Genomic DNA, 15,076 nt, shown 5'->3' with positions numbered 1-15,076 from the left:
TCCACTGTTCTTCTCAGCGGAGTCTGACACTCTCTCAGTCGCTTCTGATGTCACTGCTGGGTGCCTCTGTGGGGAGAAGAGAGGGCCAGCTTCAGGGGCTTGGGATCTGTGCAGCAGTCACACAGGGCCTGCTCTTGGTGTCACGCTCTGCTGTCACTGTCTTGAAATTTCTCAATACTTTTTGAATAAACGACCCCACATTTTTTCTTTCCACTGGGCCCCACTATTTATTGTTCCAGTGCTGGGAGAAGCCCACCAGGTCCCAGGCCTCTTTCCTTTTCTAGGCCACGGGGTGGAGCTTCCCAGGGAGGTATTTAAGCTGTTCCCTCCACTCAGCCTGGGATGGGATTAGACCTTCTTCCTGGGGAGAGACAGGACTTAGAAGGCTAGAGATCTCTCTGGGAGGGTGAGGGGGGAAGTCCTGAAGTCCACTGTGGGTTACCCACTGTGTGACCATGGGCATTGACAACCTCTGAAAGCCTCAGTTTCCTCATCTGTAAACGGGGGAGAGTAACGGAGTTGTTTCATACGGTTTTCTGTGGATTCAGTGAAATAATGTACATACAGAGAAGGCTTTACCCTAGATGTCCTGCATCTAGTAAGTACTGAGCGAGTCAGCCATTCTCTTATTCCAGGTCAAAAGTCCTAGATTTCTCCGGAGGCCCTAAGATTCCTCAGGTTTCTAGGCCTCGAAAGCCGCCCGCCCAGCCTCCTTCCCCCTTTCAGGCAGGTGACATGATAAAAGCCGCTGTGGTTACCTGGGCACCGCCCCTCCCCCGAGGCCCCTTCAGGAGGCACTTCCATCCCAGGCTACCCAGAGTCCAGCGTCTCCCTGCCTATACACACCCAGAGTCTGAGGAAATCAGGGAAATGGGCCCCCTGAACTGTAATGTGCTCTTCTCTCTCCGAGAGGCAGAAGGTGTGCTGGTGGAGGCATGACTTTGAAAACAGTTCACATGTGTTGAATTTTACTCTGCCAGTTACCAGCTGGTGATCTTGGGCGGGTTACTTAGCTTCTCTCAACCCCAGGTTCCTCAGTAGTAAACAGTGATAAAGGAGTATTTTGAGGGCTAACTCTGATAAGAATGCACTGAGCTTAGTGCCGGGCCCACACAGGTGGTCTCTAATAAATGTTTGTTGAGTGAATGGAGGGTGCCCTGTGTTTGCCATTGTCAGATGTCCATGAAGGGAGGCGTGAGAAATGGTGGAAGTGGAGGTGGGGCAGGGACAAAGGCCACACACACTGTGCTGGGAGGAAGGGAGAAGTGTCCGTATAATAATAGTTTTCATGCGCATAGCACTTAGTGTGCACCTACACTGTTCTCAGCACAGTACTCGTATTAACTCATTTCATCCTCACAACAAACGTATGAGGTAGGCACTGCCAGTACCACCGTTTTACAGATGAGGAAACTGAGCACAGAGAGGATAAGTGACCTGCCCTAGGACACACAGCTAGTAAGAGATGCAGCCTGGCTCCAGCGACAATATTCCTAATCTTGACACCACACGCCCCCACCCGACCTTTGACGATGTCCTTCAAACCTGGAGGCTGCATCTTTCTCTCTGCCACCATTTTGGTCCTCACTGGGCTGTAGGACACTGATTTCAAGAGACCCTCTTTTTCACTGAGAGGAGGGGGCAGCATGAGAAAGCTGGCTGACTTCCCCACAGGCCCTGGCCCTTGAGGGCAAACCAGGCCCTGGGGACTACAGGACAGAGCCCTGAGCTCTGGCCATTGGCCGCTGATTTGTCAGGATGCAAAACTTTCAGGTTCAAGAGGCCACATGGGGGTAGGTGGAGAGGAGGACGTGTGGGCATCTCTACCCAGTGCCCAGTCGGCCACAGTGAGCTTAGGAGCTGGGTGCCATGTGAGGGGAGGAGTCTGGTGGTCCTCACTTGGGCCTGAGTACCTTCTTTGTGCTCTTAGGCTGCGTGTGGGGTCAGGCGGGGCCATAAACCCATCAGGGGAGTTATAAACCCAGGGCTTTGTTTGGTGAACTTGGGGGAGTCACTCCCCGCTCTGAGCCTCAGGCTTCTCAGCTGTAGAATGGGTCATGGTCCCGGCCATATCTACCTTAGAGAGTTGGGTGGGCCTCTCTTGAGTTGAGGGAGGGGGGGTGAAAGTGATGCCTAAACTTGCACGTCCTCTAGGAACCATGCATATGTGTAAGGGAGTGAGGCGATTGGGCAGAGCGAGGGCTTTCAGGTTGGCAGGACAAGCTCAGAGTGGCCTTGGTCCCTTCACTTCTCTAAGCCACTCAGATTAGTGAAATCATGTGTGTTACCACTGACCACGTGGGTGCGACGTGCCTGCTCTCTGCTAAGCACTTTACACACTCGCTCTCATCTCGCCCGCACAACGGCCCTCTCAGGTGTGTACTATAATCAGCCCCATGTCACAGAAGGGGAAACTGAGGCTCCGAGGTCACACAGCTAGAAAGTAACAGAGCCAGGACTCAAATGGAAGCAGCCCTCTCCAGAATGCATCTGCTTCAATGCAGACTGCTCGGCTAGACCTGCCGGTGGGGTCATTTGATGACATGAAACCCTGCTGTTATCCCAGGGCCTGGCCCGTAGTAGGTACGGGGCAAACGTAAGGTGTTGCCCTCTCTAACCGGCTTGGTGCCTGGCGTTCTGTTTGTCAGGCTCTGGGGCTGTGTTTCCACAGGGATTGGGGTGCCCTCCAGCCTTCTCCTACCTCATCCCTCTGTTCTCCCTCCCTCCCATCAGGATGTCTCCACGATGCAGTTCTGTGCCAACAAGCTGGATAAGAAAGATTTCTTTGGGAAGTCCGACCCCTTCTTGGTGTTCTACAGAAGCAACGAGGATGGAACGTGAGTTCCCTGGCAATAATTCACCCCCTTTCTCGGGTCCAGGATGGACGGGTTGTGGCAGTTTGCCAGCAGGGTGGCTTGAGACCACCTCCTCCCTGCTCTGCCCTGGGGCTCCTGCTCTAGGGAGGACAGAGGATCAGGCAGGAAGTCAGGGCTCCGAGGTGCTGCCCTGGCCCATGTGGGCCCGGGGAGGGTGGGGCAACCTCGAAACCGGCAGTGCCACTGAGGGCCTCAGCAATGGTGGCTGCCAGGTATGTTGGAGGTGGGGGGAGTGGATGAAAACAGGGCTCGGGCGGGAACGAGGGGCCCCTCTGATCGTCCTTTCTTTCTTCCACACAAATCAGCCTGTATCTCCAAGCCCAGTCCGCCTCCACCCACAGCCCTCTGAACACCCCATTGCTATGTGTCCCCCCACTACGGCACATATGGCCTGGCAAATCTGGACCCCTTTCCCCACCCAACCCCATACCTCACCATAGGCTCCATTCAAAACTCTACGTCTTCGAAGCCCCATCTCCTCCTCTTCTCTTCTAATCTAGAAGCCACCCACCATATGTCGGAAACACAACATGTTGGCAAATGTAGGTCAGTGATGTTTACAGAGGGACAGATTCCAGGCTGAGGATGGGGGCCCTGTGTCCTCTGCACCAGCCCACTGTGTGACCCCAGGCAGTCATGCCCCCTCTCTGGGCCTGTTTTCTCATCAGGAGAGTGAACCAATTGGATTAGGTGGTCTCCACAGTCTCTTTAAGCCCCAGAGCTCTGGGAGGCTGTGACCACTTATGGCTGGGATTCTGCAGAATCAGGAAGTGATGGGGCCAGGGAGGTTAATTAGAAAAAAAGCTGCTAGAGAAGGGGAATGTGGAACGTTTTGAAGAAGAGGAAGAAAATGGGTCCACAGGGGAGGAGCTGGGAAGAATAACAGGCTAGAGAAAAGGCAAGTGTAAAGCAAGTGTGCCCTGAGCAGATGCAGAAAGTTCTCTGCTAGGTTCCTCTTGATTCTAAAATTCTGGGTGTGAGTGTGTGTGTGTGTGTGTGTGTGTGTGTGTGTGTTGGGGGCAGGGGAGCGGCAGGGAGGAGGTGTGTTTCAGTTCAAGGGAAAACTGATTTTTAAACCTGAACGTACAAAAACAAGGGAAATTAGGTATGCTCATTTGCATAACAAAAGGATTCTTTGTCTCACCAAAGGACTCCCAGCAGAATTTCTTTAAATAATTCTTGTTGACTTTGACTTGACTGGAGGGAGGGAGGGAAAGGCCTGCATGACTTTCTAGGTGTCCATGGCAATGTCCACAACAGGTCACCTCCAGAAAGGCAATGCCAGGTCACCCTGGGCTTGTCTACAGGTGGGGGCCAGCTGGCCAGGAGGAGGGAGGGATTTGGATTTGGGTTTGGGAGCAAGAAAGGGGTGTGTTGCAAAAAGTGTTTGCCCATGATCGTTCTAGCAGAGAGATGTGTAGGATGGATGGGGAGGGGGCGGGGAAGAGGGAGAGACTGGTGAGTGACACGTGAACAGGTGGGAGGTGCTGAGCTCCCTGGCAAGCTGTGCTGGGAAAATGCAGGGGAGCAAGGGGGAGGGGAGGACGGGGGCAAAGGGCCATAGTGGAGACCTCACTCAGCAGGACATGGTCACAGCCTCCTCCCTGGTAGTGGAGCTGTGGGGAACCCCAACTATTGAAGATGTCAAAAGAGCTGGTCAGAGGTGGGGAGGCGATGGGAGTTTATCTGGGGACGAGTTTCACCTGAAGCACAGGTTGAATCTCTCCAGCAGCAGAAACCCATCCACAGGTCCCCCGAGAGGTGGGCCAGTGAGCAGACACCTGCGAAGGGACAGGTGCACAGGTCAGAGGCTGAGCTGGTGAGAGCAGAGTGGTCAGTCATCCAGGGTGTGAGGAGAAGAGTGGGAGGTTTGGGAGACACTGCCAGTTAGGAGGAAGAGGATGGGAGGAAGGTCAGTGAGGGTACCAGGGGAGTGAAATGTCACACCTGCCATGCCAGGAGGGAAAGGGACGGAAGCATCCACAGGTGCCCACGGTGCTCCTGGCACTGTGCCTACCTCGTCTTGCTCCATCCAGTCACTGGTCTGGGAGTCAGCACGAGATGGTGGGGAGCGGGCTCCACCGTGCTGCCTGCTGGGCCCGGCCACTCGCTGCTGATTACCCTTCAAATGCGGCTAGTGTGACAGAGGTGCTGTGTTTTACATTCCATTTCATTTTAGTTAATTTAAATGGAAGTAGGCTCCTGCTGGATGTGCCGCTAAAGCCGTGAGCTCGGTTTCGTGGTGTGCACTTGGGGGTAATCCTCACACCTTGCTCGCAGCAGCAGCAGCAGCTTGCAGGGTTGCTGTGAGGATTAAGGAGTTAATACGGGTAATTAGAACGGCTGGCAGCTACTGTTATTACCCCATTTTACAGTGAGAGGGGAGCTCAAAGAGAGAAAGTCGCTTCCTCAGGATGGCCCAGCTAGTGAATAGCGGCTCTGGGACGCGGCCCACATCTGTCCGGCCCCAGTGGTTAACGCTTTCCCACGCCAGCTCTGAGTTTGTGTCAAAATGGATTGAGTGGAGTGGGGAGATGACGGCAAGGACCATTTCCACAGTAGGGCCTGGTCCCCCACGGCAAGTGCAGCAGGAAGTTGAAGGGCCTGTGGATTTGGTGTGTGTGTGGAGGTGGGGGTGGGGGAGCTTAAAGAAAGCAGTTGCAGGCACGAGTCTGAAGCAGAAACCAGACTACACGGGGCTCAGGAAAAAACAAGCAGGGAAGAAATCAGGCTCCCCGCTTAGAAGACCTGGTCAGGAAGTTTGGCTGGCAGGGAGAGGAGACAGAGAAGGCAGTGGTTCCAAAGGGATGGAGAGGTTGGAGGGTCCACGCAGATGTGTGTGACGTTTTGGGGGTGGGGGGAGGCTCTGAGTGGTTAGGGCTTCTGTGCAGTGGGAACCTACGCGGCTTCACTGCCCATTGCTGCTCCTGATTCTCCGTTCTGCCTCCTCTTCCTGCCCTACGTGCCTGCCCCAGCCATGGGCAGCTGTGGCCCCTCCTTTCTCTGTCCTATTCCTGTCGTCATCACCAGCTCTGGGTGTGTGGGGAGGTCTCCCACATGTATCTCTACACTCCAGTGGGTGGGCGAGAAGGAGCAGAGAAGAGAAATGCTGAGCCTCAGTGACAGAAATGACATTTTGACTTGAAAATTGCCAGAAAAGAAATGGCACAGGCTGTGTGGGCACGGGCGGAGCCCAGGCACCTTCCTGGGTGACCTTTCCAAGGCCGGAGATGGATGCTAGGAAATCTCAGGGGGACGGACCTCTGGCCCCAGCTCTACTCTGGCTCCCAGCTAACCCTCTGTATGGTCAGGGCAGGCTTCCAGGATGGGGCCAGCCAGGCCTGGTGTGGGGAATGGCCAGGGACTCTGGATGGGGGCCCAGCTGGGATAAGCCAATTACACACTTTTACTTTGCAAAGTAAGCTCATGGATTCAGACTGGAAAAGCTGAAAGGGTCTTATAGATCATCCCAGCCAGGGGCTTTCATTCTCTGGCTTGAAATGCCAGGGAAAGCTATGGAAACTCTCCTCTGAGAAATACAATTATTCATTAATTAAAAAAGAAGTATTTAGTGAATGTTTGCTAAATGCCGGGCACTGTTTTGGCCACTAGAGATATACCAGTGATCAAAGAAGACAAAAAACCCTTGCCCTTACGGAGCCTACATTTTAGTGACAGACCATAAAATAAATAAGGAGAAAAATAGACTGTGAAATGTCAAACAGTGACAGGTGAAATGTAAAAACAATATGGAAGGGGACCAGGGATGTCGGTGTCAGGGGGCCAGAGGGTTGTAAGTTTTAGATAAAGTGCTCGGGGCAGGTACTCATGTCAAAGAGGTGACATTTGAGTAAAGACTGGCAGGAAGTGAGGAGGTGACCCATGAACATGGAAATCAGGGGAGAGTGCTGCCCGTAAAGGGAACAGCAAGCATACGAAACTCAAGACACTCGATTTCACTGACAGGTTCAGGGGTTCATGGATCACTAAAGCTCACCCACAGATCCTTCCGTGGATCTCAGATGAAGAATACCTGATAGTGGCCAACCCCCTGGGTTTAGAGGAAAGAGGCCTGGGCTTGGGGCAGGCTTGCTCAAGGTCACACAGAGAGCAGGCCCCAGAACCAGAGCCTCCTGACCCCACCCCCACCCGTGCAGGAAGTCTCTCTGCAGCATCACCAGGAAATGACCATCTGGTTTCTGCATGGACGCTGCTAGTGACAGGCAGCTCATTGCCTCATGAAGCCATGCTTTCCACTGTCTGGCAACTGCATAGATTAACCAACTGGCCCCGCTGTTGACCTGGATTCTGCCTCCCTTGGGTTGGGGCCTGACACCTTCCCTCTCTTCTTCACCAGGTTCACCATTTGCCACAAGACCGAGGTCATGAAGAACACCCTAAACCCAGTCTGGCAAACTTTCTCCATTCCTGTGCGAGCGCTGTGCAATGGGGACTATGACCGGTGAGCCGACAGACTGTCCCTCCCCAGCGCAGATGCAGGAGGCGTGGTTTACACTGACGTGGGCAGTGCCCTCAGTGTGAGCCCAGCCTCCTGGGGCTGTGTGCCAGGGCCCTGCACAGGGTGGGACTCGGTGAGCCTCCCCGCCCTCCCCTCCGCTTTCATCTCCTCGCAGCCCCCCCCCCCATCTTTCCTCCCAGTCTGGCATCCCCATTGGTGGGAACCTCCCCAGGCTGGGGGGATGGGAGGTGCCTGGAATTCCATCCCCAGTGGGGATGGGCGTTGGGGTGTCTTGGCTTGGAGCTCAGCAGCCTGTCTTTTCATTGTTCCCACTGGAGGGGGAGGTGGGGGCTGGATACAGCGCTAGGTAAGCATGCAGAGGGGGCCTGGTCCCCAGCTCCTGGCAGATGGACTCTGCCAGCCAAGTTGCCATAAATGGGGGTGAGGGGTGGGATACAGAGAGTTCGCGGAACTTTTGATGCAACACAGCCTCCTCTTATTATATGTTAGCTATCATCGTCCTCACCTTATGAGTGTAGATTGTTGAGTGTCAATACACCTGGTTTCTGTTCGGCTCTGTGGCTAAAAAGTACCGTCAATCTGGGCAAACTTTGACCTGCCTGAGCCTCAGTTTCCCTGTCTGTAAAATGGATATTTAAACGTCTTCCTACTTTATAGGGCTGCTTCGAAGCTCACATGACACAACCTACATAAGAAGGCTTTGGTGTGCACAAATTACGTACCAAAGTCAGCGTTTCATCTACAAATGGTCCTGCCTCCCCATCATGTGCCTGCTGCTCACTGCTCTAGATGCTGGCAAGTCAGCAGGGAGCAAAACACATAGCCTTTACCCTTCACCCAACCTCGTGGAGTTCACATCTCGTGGGGGAGGCAGACATTAATCCAATAATCACACAAAGAAACATACACTTACAAAGTATGGTAAGTGCCAGGGGAGTGGGGGTTACGGAAGACGGCAGCTGTTGGGTGGTGTTGGTCTGTGTTCAGTCCTAAGAACCCAGCCTGTTTCCTGGTGATTGCTGTAGCCGGTGGGTGAGCTAGCGGGGGTTCACGGGTAGGGCTGCCTGGGCAGGTTGAGGAAGCTGGGCCTCTGCCAGCCACTCCGACAGGAACACTGGGGTGTCCTGGCTGGTGGCACTGGCATGGGCTCTCGGGGACCTGCTCCCCGTGGCAACTGACAGGGTATGAGGGGTGGGGTGAGGGGGGCGGAAAGGAGCAGATGACTGGTCTCCAGGCAGCCCTGGCTCCCTCCATGTTAGGCTGCTCGTCCAGGAGATGAGGTGGCACCTTTTTCTGGCTGGGACAGAAAAGCCACAATCTATTCCACAGGTGGTCATTGAGCACCTACTATGTGCTCAGCATTACACTTCCAGCTGTGCAGCATTCAAGGGAATGTAGCCTCATTTCCAGCTTCAGGGAGTTTGTAGTCTAACCACAGGGAGCTCACATGTGCACACATGTGTTTCAGACAGCTCAGTAATTGTGCAAAATGAGACCGGAGACAAAAGTAGGCATTGTAGCCAAACGAACCTGTTACGTGTCTGGCCTGGTCCTGGGGCTTCTGGAGTGCGGGGAGTGGGAGGACAGAGGGGTTGGGACAGTAGAGTCTAAAGGGGACTCAGGGAGGGCTGCGGGGTCAGTTCCTGGAGACAGAGGCGTAGCAAGAATGGTTGGGACAGAGAGAGATGGAAGGGAAGGGAGAGGAAATTCAAGGTTGGAGAATTGAAGAGCGTGGCAGTTCAAGTCTCATGGGGTGGAAGGAATTGGGATCTCCTCCACTCCCTAGAGACTGTTGGGAGTCCAGCTGACCCCCCACAATCCTGCATCCCTAGGGAGCGGCTTCCAGGGTCTCAGAACCCAGCCTCGTCAGGGATGGTGAGGAGGCCCGCCAGAGGCCTGGGTTCACTGTTCAGCCATTGCAGGAGGCGAGGGTACAGGTGGTAGGGAGAGCCCAGGCGGGCTCCCATGCCCCCCTCCCAGGCTGAGTCCCTGACTGGTCTCCCTCCAGGCTGGCTGGGCAGCTCAGCCCTTCTCTACAGCTGGGAACAGACTGACCGTGACATGATTGACAGCAGGATTAATGGAGGGGGCAGAGCGTGTCACACTGGCGTGGTAAAAATGAGCAGGCCGTCCTGTAGGGAGCCCTAGGGGAACCCACATACCCAACAGCCCTAGGAAGTGCAGGAGTCTGGGAGGCCCTCTCAGGGCGGGAGCTGGGGGGTTGGTGGGCTTGTGCAGGAAAAGGATGAAGGCACCTCTTAAAGCCTCACAGAACACATTCAGTTGAATCCAGCAGCCATGTCTTCCATGCCAGCCAGGCTCCCGGGACCATGTTGGGAGCTGTGGGCATACTGAGCTGTCAGACCCAAGCCTCCCTCTTAAGTTGCTCCCAGGCCAGGGTGGGAGACAAATAATAACAGAGCCTCCTGTGGCACGTCTGTGGTAATGTATGTATATGAACAAGATGAATCCTCTTCACAATTAGTACCACCTCTGAAAAAGGTACTAACACTATCCCCACTTTACAGGTAAGGAAACTGAGGCCCAGAGAGGTGAAGTAACTCACCCAGTGTCTTCCTGCCAGGCACTGCTAGAACCAGGATTTGGACCCAGGCGGCTGGCTCTAGTATCTGTGTTTTCACCTCAATGCTCTGTTGACAAATGACCGAGACAGGTTGTGAGTGGGGTGTGTTTGGGGGGGCGCTCTGTGAGAGGCCGGCTCAGGGGCACGGGCGAGGCAGGTCTGCTCTGAGACTGGAGGTGGAAGGAGCAAAAGACCTTGACATCTGCCTGGATGTGGGAGTGAAAGAGACAGAGACATCGTTAGAGTTTGGAGCTTGGGAGACAAGAGAAAATGATACACCGACAAGAATGTGGAGTGTGACAGAGCCAGAGGAGGTGGCTGTGGGACTGGCATAGCAGTGCTCTGCTAAGGAGAGAGGAGGACAGAGGTCTGGGAGTCCTGGGGGGGGGGGAGGGTGGCAGAGGTCAGGGGTGCGAGGCCCTGTGGGGGATGCCACAGGTCAGGGGCAGAGAAAGGAGAGGAGAGGGTCAGAGAGATAGGAGGGGACCAAGAGGAGGGCAACCATGATCAGGGGATGAGGGCAATTCAGACAGAAGTATCACCTACTCCGGTGAATAAGGGCCAGGAGGGTGAGAAGGAGGGATCTGCTGAGAAGGTGCAGTTCTCTTGGAATGATGGGGGTGGAAACCAGTTCACATTATTAAGGTTACTGAGTGAGTCTTTAGGATAGGGGTCAAACTGTGTCCTAACTGGCTTGAATACATTATCTTATTCTGTGCATTTAAATTTCACAGTAACCCTAGAAGGTGGGTACTGGTGACATGCCCATTTCACAGATAGGGAAACCGAGGACCAGAGATTATGTAACTTGCCAGGCAAGGAGAAGATACATTTCTCCTTTCCAGCAGTCCCCTCTGGGCTGGTCCTCGGGTTTCGGGTCCCCCTGCATTCGTGCCTCCAGTCCCCACGAGGCCAAACCCAAGCGATCCAGCTGAGCAGGGCTGGAGTCAGAGGAAATGGCATCAGGATCAGAGCCTGTCCAGCCCTCCAGTGGGGTGAAGTGGGGTGATGACAAGAAGCACTTCCCCTGCCTTCACTGAAGTCCCCCTACTCTCTCCTTAACCATTCTGTCCCTTGAGGATTTGTCCGCATTAAACCAGATTCCCCGTGGTTGGGCTGCTGTCACTCATTCACTCACACCTTGATGTTGAATGAATGGATTTTAAGAAGGTGTTAAGGCTGCTGGATCCTCACCCAGAGAGGGCACTGGGTGCTCTCACATCTCTAAAATGTCACACTTCTGTCTGCCCCTGGGAGACCAGTTACTTCTCCTTTGAACCTCACCACCCGCTGAACACTGGGAGGGGCCAGGCCGGTATGTGGCACCTCCACGAGGGGTGCCTTATCATCCCAGCTCACACCTTCAGAATGAGCGCAGGCAGAGGAGGTGAAGCCGCTGTATTGCAGCCTGGGGGTGCACAGATCCCCACCATCCAGTGTCACTCCCTGCCCCTGGGAGTGTGGGACTGACTGTCAATTTAGGGTGAACCCCTCAGGGCCTGTCAGCCTTTGGGACTTGTAAGCAGCAGCGAAATGTACTTCCTCCTCGTGCCTAAATGAGAGGCTCATTTAGGAGGCAGTCCTGCAGCTTGGCTCAGAGGAGACTATAAGTGGAGCTGCTGGGGATGCTGGGAGGGAAGCCTGGCGTCTTTGCCAGCGTCCCTCATCCCTGCTGGTCTGCTGAGGCTCACACATGCCCAGGTCTGTCACTTTGACCCAGGCGTTCAGAGACTTACAGGACACTGGCTCCCACCCCGAGGCTTGGCATTGCTACTGACCAGCTGTGTGACTTGGGGAAAGGCACACACTCTGGACCTCCCTTTGTAATTTGGGGGAAGGAGGGTATGGTTACTGTGTGGCCCACTTTACAACGTTGATAGGAGATCTTAGTCAGCCAGCAGATACTTAAGAATACTCTTTATATTACCTAATATATGCTAGGAACTGTTCTCAAAGCTCAAGAGGTAGCAGTGAACAAAATAAAAATGTCTGGTCTCGTGGAGCTGACATTTTTGTGGTGAATGGGAATTGTTTGGGAGACAGGAGCTTGGAAAAAAGGCTTGAGTGTTTTAGATGGAACAGAACGACACGTGTCCAGTGCGGACTGTGGGGGTGATGTACTTGACTCGTCACAGAAGCTCCCGAGTGGTGCAATGGTACCGGTTACAGAGGCGCAGCAAGGTGTCCGAAGGCTAGCCGGTTGCATGGGGCCACACAGCTGGTAGCTGGAGAGCTGGGCTGCCACCCAGGGTTGCCTGTCCCACAGCTCATGTCTTCCCTGCCCACCTCACTGCATCCCAAACTAGGGACTCCATGTCCTGAGCCTTTTTATGCCAATTTGATGTTCATTTTGTGGGCAACAGAGGCCCATTTCATTGTCCCACACCCAGGAGCCCCTTCTCTTGGGTGCTGTCCCGGAAGTCTCAGTTGGTCTGACATGAGCCTTTGTTGGGCCTATGCTAAGGGGTTGGGAGCCAAGGTCTGCAGACCACAAGGGGCACGTGAGGTGACCTGGGGCAACTGCCAGGATGGACAGTGACAAAACTGTCAGCAGAGTAGTCACAGCTGTGTCTGGCTTCTGCCACTGCCTTCCCCTGTCTCTGGGCAGCTTTTCCTTCCCCTCCTTCTCTCAGTCACAGCCACAGCCAAGGCTGGAGTTTGCAGACTCTGAGCTAACCAGACCCCCAGGCTGCAGCCTTCCTGGAGCCTCGATATTGCACAGAATCTCACACTCAGTGGTTTCAACCTCAGCTGCAAATTCAAATCCCCTGAGGAGCTTTCAACAATTCCCCTGCCCGGGTGCACCCCAGACCCAGTGGTTCTGAATCTCTGGGTGCGGCATTGGCATCAGGATTGCTAAGGCTCCCCAGGGGGTCCCATATGCAACCAAGATTGAAAACCAAGGCTGTCTGCAGAGAGCTCAGTTGCTTTGGCTGCACATTAGAATCAGCCAGGGGACTTTTTAAACTACCGGTGCCAGCTTGCTGTGGGATTATTTAAAAATCTCCCCAGTGATTTTTTTGGGTATCCAAGGCTGTGGCTGTGACTGGGGTCCTCTTACAGCTTCTGAGCATGTAGCTGTCATTGATCCAGTCACTGAGGGACTGGTGTAGGTGGCCCACAGAGAGGCACTCCTTGCTGGGGTCCCTGAAGGTCCCCCACAGAGCTGGGGGGTTCTGGGGAAGGACTGGGAGACTTCAGCATTGTGGGGGGCCCCTCACCAGCTATGTGACTCTGGGCAAGGCCCTGGGTACCCTTAAGGCTCAGTTTCCCCATCTGAAAACGAGGGGTCTGGAGGCTGTCACCCCAGAACATGCACAGCAGAGCCACTTGGGACGTCTTTAACCCAGATTCCTGGGCCCTGCCCAGAGCTGCTGAGAACTGGGTCTGGGAGTCTGGGTGCCAGAAAAGCTCCACTAAGATCACTTCCAGCGTTGTCATCCCAGGAAGCTATCCAAACTCAGAGGTCCCTGATTTAAGTAAATTTCATATGGAAAACTATCTGAGCGTGGCTGAGTGCTAAAGTGAAGAGAAAGGGGCACTTTTATAGAGACCTGCCTGGCACACAGGTTTTACCGACTTGTCTTTGCAGCGATTCTGTAAGACCGGTGTTACCGCTATTTTAGAACACTGGCTTGTACCTCAGAGGCTGTGACATCTCCAGCTCTCACAGCTAGGGGCCCGGCATGCAGGTCCACACTGCAGCCCCTTTCCAGCTCACCAGGCCACCTTCAGGGACCTACATTTTGTGTTTCTTGCCACAAGAATTCACCTCAGAGACGTTGTTTTTTGCTTTTTCACAAGAATTTAAAAGATTCCTTTATATGGCGGGCGTCTATGCCTGGCCCATTTTACATGTTAGTGACAAAAATCCAGCTGGTACACAACCTACAGGGCATTCTTTCATTCCAGAACAGTGTCTGCCCTGATGCAGGCAAATCCACACCCCACCCCCACCCCTGCCCCACGGAGGTTCATCTGAAGGGAGACAGCGCCTCCTTCTGGAGCCCCAAGGCCGACGCCTTGGAGACCCAAGGAGACGCCTAGGGCAAGATGCTGTGTTAATGGCAGACAGGCCCAGGCAGCCACCTCTGCGTGAGCCATTTAGAACTGAAGGCTGGAGACATGAGTTCCCCACGCACTCCCACCTCCCCAGAGCCTGACCCTGCAGTGGGACCCTGGTGGCTCGCCCCATCCCTGGGCATCCCTGGAGGACCACTGGCACCAAGGGTTAACCTGCAGCCTTCCACCTCCCTCCTCCAGACTCTGGTCCTAGCCTGTTGCTATGGAGATGGGCTAAAAATAAAATGGGTTCCCAGAGCCCAGCCCCATGCACAGGAGTCAAAACAAACTAATTAAAGCAGCCAGGCTAAAATGTGAAGATAATTACACCCTCACTCAGGAGCCAGTCATGGCACGGAACAGCTCAGCAGGCTATGCCTGAGTCAGGGTCCCTGGGCCCATCCCTGACATGCAGGACTGGCTCCCCACCATTCAGACTCCTTGGACCTTGGGGTCCCCCACACAGTCTTGTTACCCCTCCTTAGGAGAGTCCCCCTGCTTAGGCCTGAGATCCAGGGAGCAGCCCATTTCCACTATAATGGCCCCACCCCCGATACACTCACAGTATGGCTTCATGCTGGGACCAGTGCCCTCTCTGGGGTGGCCAAGGAAAAGGGGTACATTGAGGCTGTTGCTCCACATCCACCCTGAAATTCCGGGAAGTTGTCACACAGCCCTGGGGCTGCCCCTGTCCGGAAGGTCTTTGGTGAAAGGCCTCAGGATGGCTCCTTTGTCTCTTGGGCTGCTGCCTGTCATCAAGGGCCTGGGAGCATGAGAAGGGCCCCAACCTTCTGGTGGCTGTCCCCGCATCCCCGTTGGCCCAGGTCCTGTGGGTGCTGGGTCAAGCCCATCCCACCACGGGCCCTTTGCTTTCCAGGACCATCAAGGTGGAGGTGTACGACTGGGATCGAGATGGCAGGTAAGCAGGCAGAAAGCAGGAGGTGAGCAGAGATGGGGGCAGCCCCTGGGGGAGGTTGGGCCCTGCGCTCACGTGGGGAGAGCTGCACTCAGGCCTCTACTCAGGGCAGCTCTGGGGTGAGGGGGCCTGGGTTTTCCTGTGGGGCATCCACCGCC

The 15,076-nt window shown here is 54.6% G+C and overlaps 1 protein-coding gene across 1 annotated transcript in view; it reads left to right on the top strand.

Moving 5' to 3' along the window:
* The window catches only part of CPNE5 (copine 5), a 101,160-nt gene that overhangs the window by 63,776 nt on the left and 22,308 nt on the right, over window positions 1-15,076 (top strand). Inside the window, exons 12-14 of the mRNA XM_033093443.1 lie at window positions 2,734-2,837; window positions 7,234-7,338; window positions 14,880-14,921. Of these exons, the coding sequence (XP_032949334.1) occupies window positions 2,734-2,837; window positions 7,234-7,338; window positions 14,880-14,921 (251 nt within the window). The remainder of the gene's footprint in view (window positions 1-2,733; window positions 2,838-7,233; window positions 7,339-14,879; window positions 14,922-15,076) is intronic.

Source organism: Rhinolophus ferrumequinum, chromosome 3, assembly GCF_004115265.2.
Source record: "Rhinolophus ferrumequinum isolate MPI-CBG mRhiFer1 chromosome 3, mRhiFer1_v1.p, whole genome shotgun sequence".
NCBI classification, from domain to species: Eukaryota; Metazoa; Chordata; class Mammalia; order Chiroptera; family Rhinolophidae; genus Rhinolophus; species Rhinolophus ferrumequinum.
Note: the sequence above shows the minus strand (reverse complement) of the source record. Positions and strands in the feature narration are given on the sequence as shown.